The sequence below is a fragment of the Microcaecilia unicolor genome, chromosome 3 (genome assembly GCF_901765095.1).
Source record: "Microcaecilia unicolor chromosome 3, aMicUni1.1, whole genome shotgun sequence".
Lineage (NCBI taxonomy): Eukaryota > Metazoa > Chordata > Amphibia > Gymnophiona > Siphonopidae > Microcaecilia > Microcaecilia unicolor.
Window position 1 is genome coordinate 233,440,840 of NC_044033.1, and position 12,941 is coordinate 233,453,780.

General features: G+C 45.5%; 1 protein-coding gene across 1 annotated transcript in view; it reads right to left on the reverse strand.

The window, feature by feature from the left end:
* Nucleotides 1-12,941, reverse strand: part of MVB12A (multivesicular body subunit 12A) — a 97,292-nt gene that overhangs the window by 23,189 nt on the left and 61,162 nt on the right. The window contains exon 5 of the mRNA XM_030197567.1: nt 12,779-12,908. Coding sequence (XP_030053427.1) covers nt 12,779-12,908 — 130 coding nt within the window. The remainder of the gene's footprint in view (nt 1-12,778; nt 12,909-12,941) is intronic.

The following is a 12,941-nucleotide window of genomic DNA, read 5'->3' on the forward strand; positions in this document are numbered from 1 at the left end:
GTTTTTTTCATGATAAATAATTTCTGTAAGCTGTTACGGACTACAGGAATTAGGAGAACGGTCTTGTCAAATCTGAAACACAATGCGTTATCAAAATCTCAGAACCTATCAAACAGATCCCTCTTCAGACACTTGGCCTTGAGACACATGCAGAACAGATAGCGCCCCTCTTCAAATTCTTCAAAAGTTAACCTGAAATCCTAAGAAGAATGCAGGACAGTACCACAAAATCAGAAAGAAACATTGCTATACATTACAAAATAAGACTGCAAATGTAAATTCTCAAACTGGACATATTCCAAACACTAAAATGAAAATAAAATGATTTTTTTTTCTACCTTTTTGTCTGGTGACTGTTTTTCTGATCATGTTGGTCCCAGTCTCTGATTCTGCTGCTCTCTATCTGTTCTCTTAATTCCTTCCAGGGCTTCCTCCTATTTCTTTACTTTCCTCCTTTCTTCATTTCTTGCCCTACATCCATAAGTAAAAGCTAGGTCCTCTGTGGACTTGACTAGGGGAGGTATAGAGTGGATTTTTTGACTCCATCCATGTCCAGCATTTTTCCTCTCCCTCTCCATCCATGTCCAGCATTTTTCCTCCCCCCCCCTCCATCCATGTTCATCTCCTTCCTGTCTTCCCTCCCCTCCCCTCCATCCATGTGCATCTCCTTCCTGTCTTCCCTCCCCTCCATCCATGTCCAACTCCCCTCTCTCCCCTGCCCTCCCCTCCCACCATCCATGTCCAACTCCCCTCTCCCCTGCCCTCCCCTCCATCCATGTCCAACTCCCCTCTCTCCCCTGCTCTCCCCTCCATCCATGTCCAGCAACTCTCCTCTCTCCCCTGCCTTCCATCCATGGCCGGCAACTCCCCTGCCCTCCCCTCCATCCATGGCCAGCAACTCTCCTCTCTCCCCTGCCCTCCCCTCCATCCACCCATGGCCAGCAACTCACCTCTCTCCCTTGCCCTCCCCTCCCATCCATGTCCGATTCTCCTCCCCTTCATGTCCAGCAATTTTCCTTTGCCCCCTATCTTCCCCTCCATGGTCTGCGATTCGTCCCAGCCCCATCTGCCCCTTTTCAACCCTCCCCAATCCCCCACACCTGCCTGTCCTCTCCAGTAAAAGCCCCCTTTTTATTCCTGCCCATAGTTTAAATCTGTTTTATTTTACCTCAAAGTCAAAGCGGCAGCAGTGAAAGTAGCCACCACAGGATCACCTTCAGCTTGCCCTTCCCTCACAGTGTGTCCTGCCCTCGCAAAAAACAGTAAACTACATCAGAGAAAAGCAGGATACAGAGGAAAGAGCTGGCTTGAGGCTGCCACTTTGACTTTGAAGTAACACATGTTGGAATCCCTATGGATTGAAATTCCATGTGTAAAGGAGAAAAGGAGAGTGATAGGAGTGTACTAACATCCATAGAGACAGATGTAGGAGTGTACTAACATCCACCAAGACAGATGTAGAAATGTTATCAGAAATTAGGGAGGCTAACAAATTGGGCAACACAATAATAATGGGTGATTTCAATTACCCCGATATTGACTGGATAAGCATAACATCAGTGCATGCTAGAGAGTTGAAATTCCTTGAAGGAATCAAGGGCTGCTTTATGAAGCAGCTGGCTGTAATGGAAGATTTTAAAGATTGTTTTTCAACTCTACTTGGACCGACAGTGCACACGGGGGTCTGTATTTTTGATTAGAAGTAGTTCTGTTTGTGTGAAAATGAGTTGGAATGTGTAAGAAGATAAGACACAGGGGGGAGATGTAGCATGTTTTGAGTCCAGGCTGGCCACCTGAACAGAGAAAAATGTGATCATATTTCCACATGTCTCAAGCATTTTGTAATTTTCCTTAGCTCTGAACATGAGTTCTAAGCCTCAGAAAAAGGGGAATTTCTGCCAGTGAAATTGGGAGCTCGTCTGTGAGTAACGTACGTACTGTGCAGAGAACTACATTTCCTGGTCAAAAGAAACTCCTGGCTTTCGCCTCCCCCCCCCCCCCAAGCTGATAAGAGATTCCCTTAGTGGTGGCCAGCTTGGATGCGGAGCAAGTATTTGACAGGGTAAACTGGCAATTTTTATTTTACACTCTCACATACCTAAGGGTTGGTACTTTAGGGCGGTAACGGCATTATATGCGGACCCCAGAGATGCCTTGTTAATCAATGAGCAGCAAACTGACATGTTCCCCATCCTTCGTGGTACAAGACTGGGTTGCCCTCTATCCCCTTTATTATTTATTATCATGCTTGAACCGCTACTCTGCACCTTGCATAACACTGGCATTGGAAGAAGTCACGATACTGCATCAAGTGATTAAAGTTATGGCTCTTGCGGACGACATACTTTCTTTTTTAATTTGTAAGAGGTCTTCATTAAGAATTAAAGAATCCCTGTACAAAAGGAACTACTACGCAAAGAGCATCATACAAATGTTCAAACATAGTTATGCCATCGTACCTCTCGTACTTTGCAACAGAACAATAACAGCAGAAATGCCAACTACTGCAACATCACAAACTGTGACCCCGTGTGACCTCCCTTACTATGCCCAATGCTCCCTCCTCCCCCCCTCTGTCTCAAGCCCCCTCCCTCCCCCCCTAATATTGACAATGTTTCAAGAAAGGCTCCCAGATTGCCTTCCACTTGGCCTCCGTATGACCTTGCACTGCCCGAAGTCTCTCCATTTCACTTAAAAACCATAGCTTGTTTAACCATGGACATAATTAGGTTCCAACTTTCCGCGTAGGAAAGAATACAAACAAGTAATAAGACCCCTGGTAATTTTAGAATCTTCATAAAGATCTTCAATAAACGCATCTTCCCTCTTTATGGAGGCCTGGATCGCCCTTGAACTAAGAAAATGTCTCAATTGACCATAAGCAAACAACTCATTTGGTAAAATAGCGTAGTTTTCCTTCAAAGGTTCAAAGAAAAGCAAACTACCCTCCTCATACAACTGACCTCATATTGCCAGACCCAAGGACCTCCAGCAATGAAAAGGTCCAGCAGAAACACCCAGAGGAAAGAGAGGATTATTTGCAATCGGCGATAGTTTAGATGACACCGCGTCCGACCTAGCAAACAGGCCGTCCCAATAAAAGAAGGTTGAAAGTATCAAGGGACACAAATCTGTACGCAACACCCTATGTTTACGGGGGATCCACATCAGAGCTCGGAGCGGACAAGAGCCTACCTCAGCCTGCTCCAGTTTTACCCACAACTTGTTGAGGATGATCCTGATACCACTCAAATGCTGCTCGTGCCTGGGCCGCCTTAAATACCACATAACATTGGGGACCCCCAAACCCTCCTCTTCCTATCCTTATAGAGTAATGACCTAGGCAATCGAGGGTGCTTACTGGCCCAAACAAAATGAATCAGTTTGTCCTGCACACCTGCCAGGAAACCCCTAGAAACTCGAATTGGAAGAACTTGGAACAGATACCTCATGCGCGGTAACACATTCATCTTCAAAGCCGCAATTCTACCCAGCCAAGACAAATCCGTAATATCCCACCGCTCTAAATCTCTATAGATGGCCTTTAAAAGGGGCGGATAATTAGCCGAAAACAACTCTGAGGGGTGAGGAGTAACAGTAATACCCAAGTAAGCTATACCTCCCGTTACCCATTTGAAAGAAAAGGAATGCTGGAGCGATTCCAAAACCTGACTAGATATTCCAATAGCAAGAGCCTCTGACTTACTGACATTCAATTTGAAACCTGAAACTGCAGAATATAACGATATGCCTTTCATCAGATTTGGCAATGAAATCAAAGGTTTAGTTGAAGAGAGAAGCACATCATCAGCAAACAATGCCAACTTATAGTCCCTATTTCCCACCTGAATACTTGATATATTAGAGTCTGACCAAATGTACATGGCAAGAGGTTCCATAACCAATGAAAAAAAGCAATGGCGATAGAGGGCATCCTTGTCTAGTCCCAAGAGACAGAGAAAACATCAGAGAATTACCTCCATTGACCCTAACACAAGCCCTAGGTGATGTATACAGTGCCTGGATCCATCTGATAAAACCAGAACCAATTCCAAAACGATCCAACACCTGGAACATGAAAGGCCAATGAACTCTGTCAAAGGGCTTTTCAGCATCCAGTCCCAGTAAACAAACAGGAAGATTATGTTTCTTAGCAATATGAAGCAAATTAACCATTCTGCGAACATTATCCATTGCCTGTCTATAAGGAATAAAGCCTGTTTGGTCTGGGTGTATTAAATCCGGCATAACGTTTGCCAGTCGATTGGCCAAGACCTTTGCTAAAATTTTTATATCAGAGTTTAATATGGAAATAGGACGATATGAGGCGCATTCAGTCGTGTCTTTACCAGGTTTGGGTATTACTGCTATCCATGCTTCCATCATAGAAGCAGGGAATTCATCCCCCCCTAAGATCTCATTAATAATTTCTGTCAAAATGGGAGCCAATTCCCCCCTAAAGGCCTTATAAAATTCGTTGGGTAACCCATCCAGACCAGGCAACTTTCCCGTTGGAAGGGCCTTGATCACCTTAGCAACTTCCTCCACTGAAACCCTTCCATCTAATGCCTCGCGCTGACCTGCTGTTAAGTGTAGGAAAAGAACAGGCCAACAAAAATTTATGAGCCACTACTGAACCACACACAGTAGCAGAAGAGTACAGCGATTGGTAAAACAACTGAAATTGCTCCCTTATCTGCTTTGAATTGGTCACCAACCTACCTTCCCTATCCCGCATTTTCAAAATAGTTCTATCGACCCTTGACTGTCTCAATTTAACCGCCAGTGCCCTACTCGGTTTATTACTAAAGACAAACCGGGAATGGCTCTGCCGATCGTTAAGGAACTTCAGCTGATATGAATATATCTGGTCTAGTCTTAAACGCAACGCCTGAATTTCCCACAAGACTTTTACAAAGTGAGAGGATTTGTGTCTTTCAGATAGAAGAGACAATTGCGTTAAACACTTTGCAACCTCAGCACTTTGCTGCCTAGTCCTAAAGCTGGCCTTTTGTAGAAAATAGCCCCGGTGACCGCCTTAAGCGCATCCCAAACCACCCCCCAGGGAGGGTCCGGAATCAACATTTATCTCCAAGTAGTCTTTCAAAGTCTGTCTATAACCAGCTATGATCTCCTGTTCTTTTAGCAGAGTAGTATGCAAGGACCACCTTCTCTCCTTCTCCTCCCCACTGAGCGAAGGAATACTAACCCAGACCGGCGCATGATCCGCCAAAGTAGCTGTTCCAATGTCTCATGTCCATCCAGCGTGAGTCAAAGATACATTAACAAAAATATAATCAATCCGAGAATAAGTATCGTGAGAATGAGAATAAAACGAATAGTCTCGGACCCCCGGGTAAGAAACACGCCAAACATCTAATATACCCAAGTCTCTAGCAAACCTATTCAAAGCCTGAGAAATCGTGACATCAACCCCAGATGGCGGACCTGATCAATCCAAGGCCGGGTGTTGCGTAGCATTGAAGTCCCCCCCACCAATTAATTTCCCCGGGAAACAAGAAAGAAAATGCCCCATCAATGTGGTTAAAAATCTGTTTTGTGCTTCGTTAGGTGCATAAATCAACGCCAATGTGACAGACAGATCACCCAATAACACATTCAACAGCAGAAATCTCCCCTCTCTATCTCATTTCACTTTCTCCACCTGGAACTGCAATTAGGAATGAAGTAAAATGGCCACCACCCCGTTTCTTAGACCCATCAAACGCAGAAGCACAGAAAATGTGGGGATATTGAGGATGGAATGGAAACTTTTCATTGTCCCGTCTCAGATGTGTTTCCTGGAGAAATACCACTTGAGGTTTAAGCTGTATCAGTTCTTTAAACAACTTCTGGCGTTTTTGTGGAGAGTTCAGGCCTTTCACATTATAAGACACAAATTTTAGGTTAGTAGTCATAGCAAACATTTAGCTAACAAGCATATATATAGCAAAACACCAAGCCTGGGAGCCCCCGATAGCCACTAATACTAACCCTCCCCCCCGGTAGACCCCAAACACCCCTCCTCTTCCCCTCCCCTCACAACCCACTCATCACTCATACCCTCACCAGACAGCACCCTTAGGCCCTGAATGGGAATCACTGGACGATCCCCCCCTGAGGCTAAACTGATCCCCTCCCAACTCACATTTGCCCCATCCACACACCCCCACACACGCTTAAGATAGCTACATGTATATCATCTATCCATATATCGGAACCCATGCTTCACACCTCTTCCCCCTATGACAACTGAACTAAGAAAATGTAGAAACAATTCTATAGCAATCATTTCTCCTTGGAAGCTAGCACAAACAAATAAAGAAACCAAATAAAGCAAAGTCATGTCTGGGCCCTCTGCTTTTTGGCCTTCGGAGGAATCCTTTTCCACTTCTTCAACTGCGCCCTCGTTGAAGGAGCCAAGTCACCCAGCAGTTCTGCCGCAGCAACCAGATCCACCTCATGCAGAAACTTCCATGCCTCCGCAATCCTGCGGAACTGGACCCGTTTCCCACTGCAGTTAAAACACAGTGCAAAAGGGAATGACCATCTGTACTGACTTTTCTCTTTTTGCAGGATTTCTAACACTGGCTTCATTGCTTTCCTCTGGGCCAGGGTAAACGACAAGTCCTGAAAATCCATCACCTTTGCTTCGTTGTAATCCAAGGGAGGTAATTGGCACGCTTTCAGCCACAGCTTGTCTTTAAAAGCAAAAGAGGAGAATCGCACTATTATGTCTCAAGGTCTATTATCTCGTTGCCCCAAGCGCCCTGTGTGCACGATCAATCTCTACAGCCTCAGTGTCCAAGGAGTCACCCATAATTTTCACACATAACATACGGACCACTGCAGGGACGTCCTCCATGTTTCCATTTCCGGCACCCCGCAGAACCTGAGGTTATGTCTCCGATTCTCCAGGTCATCAGTTTTGTATTGCAGCTCCTCGGCTTGTTCTGAGAAATGCAAGAGGTGGGTGTCCACCGCAGCGAATCTCTCAGCCTGCTCATCTGCGCGCTCCTCTACAGCCTCAACCTGACCGCCTAATTCGCGGAGGTCTATACTAATAGAATCCACATGTTCTAAGATCTCAAGCTTAGACGCTTTGATTTCAGCTCTGATTTCCTCCAGGCACTTAGTCAGTTCCTTCGGAATACCTTTTTTAGGGGTCGGGCGTCTTATATCAACATGAGAAGAGGCCGAGTCTGAACCAGACGAACGGCCTGGTGCAGGTCACACGGGTCTTGAAAGGCCCTTCGCTAACTTCCTCGTCGAACAGCGCTCGCCCTCCCGATTCTGCAACCCGGAATTTCTGCACATTTCAATCTCTGGCTCACCACGTGCCCTCCCCCTTGCAACTCGAGAGTAAATCAGGGTCTGATATCGGCAGATAATGCCTCGTGACGTCACTTCCTCCACGGACGACTTACTTTAAACCCTTACTAACCCTCAGGCTTCTATTCCCCATCTAGTACAATTGATTTCTTTCTTTAGTGCCCATTCAGGGTTTAAACTGAACTTTACTAAACTGTGGCTATTCCATCTTCTCCTACAATCCCAGGCTCATGGCATGGGGTTTTCCCATTCAGCTTGGCAGATGGTTGGATCAAATATTTGGGAGTTATCATACCAGCCAATTTGTCAACATTATATGCCTGCAATATTTGCCCATTGGTGTCCTCCTTACAGCAGACTCTTACTTTATGGCAAACTTATCCGATCTCTTTGTTGGGGCGTATAGTGTTTGTTAACATGATCTGTGTCCCAAAGTGGTTGTAAGTTTTTCAGATGTTTACCTTTGTACTTACGTGCTAAGGACAAAAGTGTATTAAACAAAATATTGTAGGCATATCTGTGGCAGGGTTTTTTTTTTTTTTGCAAAAACCCAAATCGCATGAGGGATTGGGCCTGTTAAACGTGAGGTACCTTATGGTGGCTTGTACAATGAGACATATTGACTAGTTCAGGAATGTTAATGATTTTTCTCTGTCCAGACTGGAACCTAACCTATTTGCAGACTTCACTTAATTTGGCAGATTCACACTATACCAAAGCGCTCCCCACCGCATCTTCGACTTAATATGTTTGTCCGAGCAGCAAGAGCGGTTTGGAGATGGTTGTGCACACATCATCACTTCTCGGCAGCAGTGTCCCCCTTTTTGGCAATCCGGCACAACCCGGACTTTCTGGCAGGTACTGACTCGTTGGTGTTTGCTTGATGGGATGCCCTTGGAATTCATTATCTGTTCCAGTTGCTTTCAGATGATGGTAAATTGCAGTCTTTTGAGGTACTTTGCACTCAATATCAGGTGTCCCTCAAAGAATTTTTTGCATATCCTATATAATAAAACGCACCTCCAACATTCTGAAGCCGAGAAAGTGAAGCCTTCAAGCCTTGAAGCATTCCTTCAACGTTCCGGAACTATGTGTCGTCAATTGAGATGGAACCTTACAGAGCGCACGAATGCTTCAAGGCTTCACTTTCTCACACACACACTCACACTCTCTCTCAAACATACACACTCCAAGGAAAGGGGGGGCATGGAACACGGAGGGAAGGGGAGGCCAAGAACTCGGAGGGGAGGAGAGGAGAGAGAGGAGAGGAGGGAGGGAGGGGGGCCTGCACCTCGGACGGAAGGAGGACCTGGAACTCAGAGGGGAGGAGAGGGAGGGAGAGAGGGAAGGAGCGGGTCATGGAACTCGGAGCCCCACACACACACACACTCTGTCTCTCACATACACTCTCTCACACACTATCTCTCTCTCTCACACACCCATACACTCTGTCTCTCACACACTCTCTCTGACACACACACACACACTCTGTCTCTCTCTCACTCATTCTCTCTATCTCTCACACACACTTTCTCTCTCTCTCACGCACACACTCTCTCTTTCTCTCCAACATACACACTCTGAGGAAAACCTTGCTAGCGCCCGTTTCATTTGTGTCAGAAACGGGCCAGTTTTACTAGTTTTCAATGCAGCACTATGTCAACAGCTTGCCCTGGGAGGACTTGTGTGAGGATGCACAAGACTGAGTGAGGCTTTCACACTGAATTCTCAAAATCATGTGCCCTTGGCCTTTCGTCATAAGTACCTAAAGATTCTTCATCTGATTTGGATTATGCACGTTTTGCTAGACACTGGAACTTGGATTTGTCAACACAACTGTCTGCACAGCACATCCAACCTGTCTGCAGCAGGTATATAGAACCACTTGCAATGCACAACTGTGGGAATTACAATAAAAGTTTCTTCTGAGACTTTATATAGCACCTCATCAGGCATACAAAGCAAAAACTGCAGGATCAGAGGTGTGCCCGAGGTGCCTTGGTACCCCTGCTTCGCTGGGTCACATGTTTTGGCTGTGTCCTAGGCAGTGGCGTACCAAGGGGGGGGGGGCGGTCCGCCCCGAGTGCACGCCACTGGGGAGGTGCCGCGCGCCTGTTGGCTCTTCGTTTCATGCTCCCTCTGCCCGGAACAGGTTACTTTCTAATCCGGGGCAGAGGGAGCATGAAAACGAAGAGCCGGCAGACGCGCGGCCTGCACCCGGGGGGGGGGTTTCGCCGGGGGCTCGGGGTTTTTTTCACCGGGGGGGGGGGGGGTCGCTGCACCCGGGGGATGGGGCGCATCGGCGATCCGCCCCGGGTGTCAGCCCCCGTAGGAATGCCACTGGTCCTAGGATACAGTTCTTCTGGGCAAAAGTGTTACATGAGATTGAGATTCAATGGGGCTGTGTCCTTCACAAGGGCCCACTGAGTTTGTTTGAAGACTATCAATTACCTTCACCTGCACCTCTAGGCCTTCTAGATTTCTTACGCAGACTGGTGTTAATGGCAGAAAAGACCATTTTACAACAATGGAGAGAACCATCAACTCCTACATTCTCATCTTGGGGGACTCAAATGATCACTGCTGGATCTGGAGGGACAGACTTTTTCGGGGACCTCCTCTTCCTTACGCAAAAGATTTATAGTCATTGTTGGGAGCGCTTCGGGTCTACTTTACAACCCTGAGCTAGAAGTCGTTTACTCCAGTGACTGATAAGATTGCTTTCTTTTCCATGCAGCATCAGGGTGGGGGGGAGGGAAGGGGTGGAATTATTGGGATAAAATGGTTGCAGTCTGTTTTGGATTCTCTTTGTGTGGACAGTTGGGGACAGAATTTGGGATGTGACTGTGTGAATTCCTGCTGTCGTGTTTCAATAAAAATGACTTAACATAAAAAGGATTCCAGAGGTGATCCAAGACATTACAGACTGGTGAACTCGAAAGTCGGTGCCGGGCAAAATGGTAGACTGTTATAAAGAACAAAATTACAGAGCGTATTCAAAAGCACGGATTAATGAGACAAAGCCAACATGGATTTAGTGAAGGGAAATCTACATTTCTTTGAACAGGGTGAACAAACATGTGGATAAAGGTGAGCCGGTTGATATTGTGCATCTAGATTTTCAAAAGGCATTTAACAAAGTAACTCATGAAAGACTCCAGAGGAAATTGGAAAGTCATGGGATAGGAGGGTAGTGTTCTATTGTGGATTAAAAACTGGTTACAGGATAGAAAACAGAGAGTAGGGTTAAATTGTCATTCTCAATGGAGAAGGGTTCTGCAGCGGTCTGTGTTTGGACCGCTGCTATTTAACATATTTATAAATAACCTAGATCTGGAAATAACTAGTGAAGTAATTAAATTTGCAGACGAGACAAAGCTATTCAAAGTTGTTAAATTGCAAGAGGATTGTGAAAAAATTGCAAGACGACCTTGTGAAACTGGAAATACAAATGGCAGTCGGGAAGGGCAGAGCCCACACAGAAGGACTAGCAGTCCACAGACACAAATAGCAGATGGGCAAGAGCCCCAGAGAAAGGCTAAGTAGCAGCGCAGGCAGTTGCACTCACTAACCTGACGACCTTTTGGCATAACACACACACTATGCAAAGGACCTGAATGCCAGCACAGCACTTCCTTATGAAGGCTCTCACTGATGATGTCACCTACTGCAGGACAGGAGCAGGGAACACACTCACACCAAGGAGAGGCTTGGAACACATAGGAAGTGAACACACAGGAAGGGCAAGCAGGAGCCATCTTGGAAGCTGGAACAAAACAAGCGGGAGCCATCTTAGATGCTGGCTCCTCAGCAAGGCATAGCCCACACAGGTGAGGTCTAGTGAAGCAATCAGCACACAGAGACAAGACAAAACTAACACAGAAACAGACAGGAGCCAGCACAGATGCTGACCCCCAGAAATGAGGTAAGTCTGAGGGTGGTCACGACCACAGATGTGACAGGCAGATGATGTTTAATATGAGCAAGTGCAAAGTGATGCATTTGGGAAACAGGAACCTGAACTATAGCTACATGATGAAAGGTTCCACATTAGGAGTCACCGACCAGGAAAAGGAGATAGGAGTCATTATTGACGATACTTTGAAACCCTCTGTTCAGTGTGCTACAGCAGCAAAGAAAACAAATAGAATGTTAGGTATTACTAGGAAAGGAATGGAAAATAAAAATGAAGATGTTATAACGCCTTTGTATCACTCCATGGTGCAACCACACCTTGAATACTGTGTGCAATTCTGGTCACTGCATCTCAAAAAAGATAAAGTGAGAATATAAAAAAGTTACAGAGAAGGGCAACGAAAATGATAAAGGGGATGGGATGACTTCCCTATGAGGAAGGCTGAAATGGCTTGGACTATTCAGCTTGGAGAAAAGACGGCTGAGGGAAGATATGATAGAGGTATATAAAATACTGAGTCGTGAATCGCTTGCTTACTCTTTCCAAAAATACTAGGACTAGGGGGCACACAATGAAGCTACAAAGTAGTAAATTTAAAACGAATCGGAGAAAATATTTTTTCACTAACGTGTAATTGAACTCTGAAATTCGTTGCCTGGGAATGTGGTAAAAGAAAAGTCCATAAGCCATTATTAAAATGGACTTGGGAAAATCCACTGCTTATTTCTGGGATAAACCGCATAAAATGTATTGTACTGTTTTGTGACTTTGCCAGGTACTTGTGACCTGGTTTGGTCACTGTTGGAAACAGGATACTGGGCTTGATGGACCTTCGGTCTCTGTCCCAGTATGGCAACACTTATGCACTTGTAATTTTAAAGTGTAGTAGACCAAGACCATCAGGGTCACAATAGCTGTAACTTGTATAAAATGTTTGTACGTTTGGGTAGCTTGCCAGATGCCCTTGACCCGGATTGGCCGCTGTCAGGGACAGGATGCTGGGCTCGATGGACCTTTGGTCTTTTCCCAGTATGGCATTACTTATGTACTTATGTCATTAGTTGGTAAAGATGGGCCAACTCAGACCCTGAATTTGAGAAACTGTATTGTAAATTTCAGTGCTGATGTTTTGCCCCAGTGACCAGTCTATCACTGACTGCAACTGTATAGTAACACGACTGGGAGGGTCAAGAGCATAATAATCTAGGTAAACGCAGCTACATAATAGAAATAGGAGGCTCAGGCCATATAGGCCTGGGTCAACGTTAAGAATGTGAGTCGCTGTGGTATTATGGTACGAACGTGACAACTGAGAATACGACTGGGAGGGTCAAGTGCATAATAATCTAGGTAAACGCAGCTACATAATAGAAATAGGAGGCTCAGGCCATATAGGCCTGGGTCAACGTTAAGAATGAGAGTCGCTGTGGTATTATGGTATGAACTTCACAACTGCAGATTATTCTCAGTTGTCACACAATCATTATATCCTTCCACACTATCCGAATTGCCATTCCTCTCATTACTCACCCTATGCGTTCATAGGACTGCAAAATCTGTTTGCTTTTCCCAGTCAACTTGATGTCAAATACTGCAGTATCAGCTGCAGTTATAGATGTTAACTTCACACAGATTCGCTTCTTCTTAAACACAGATGTTTCTAATCAAAACAGAAAATATTCCATTAATTAAT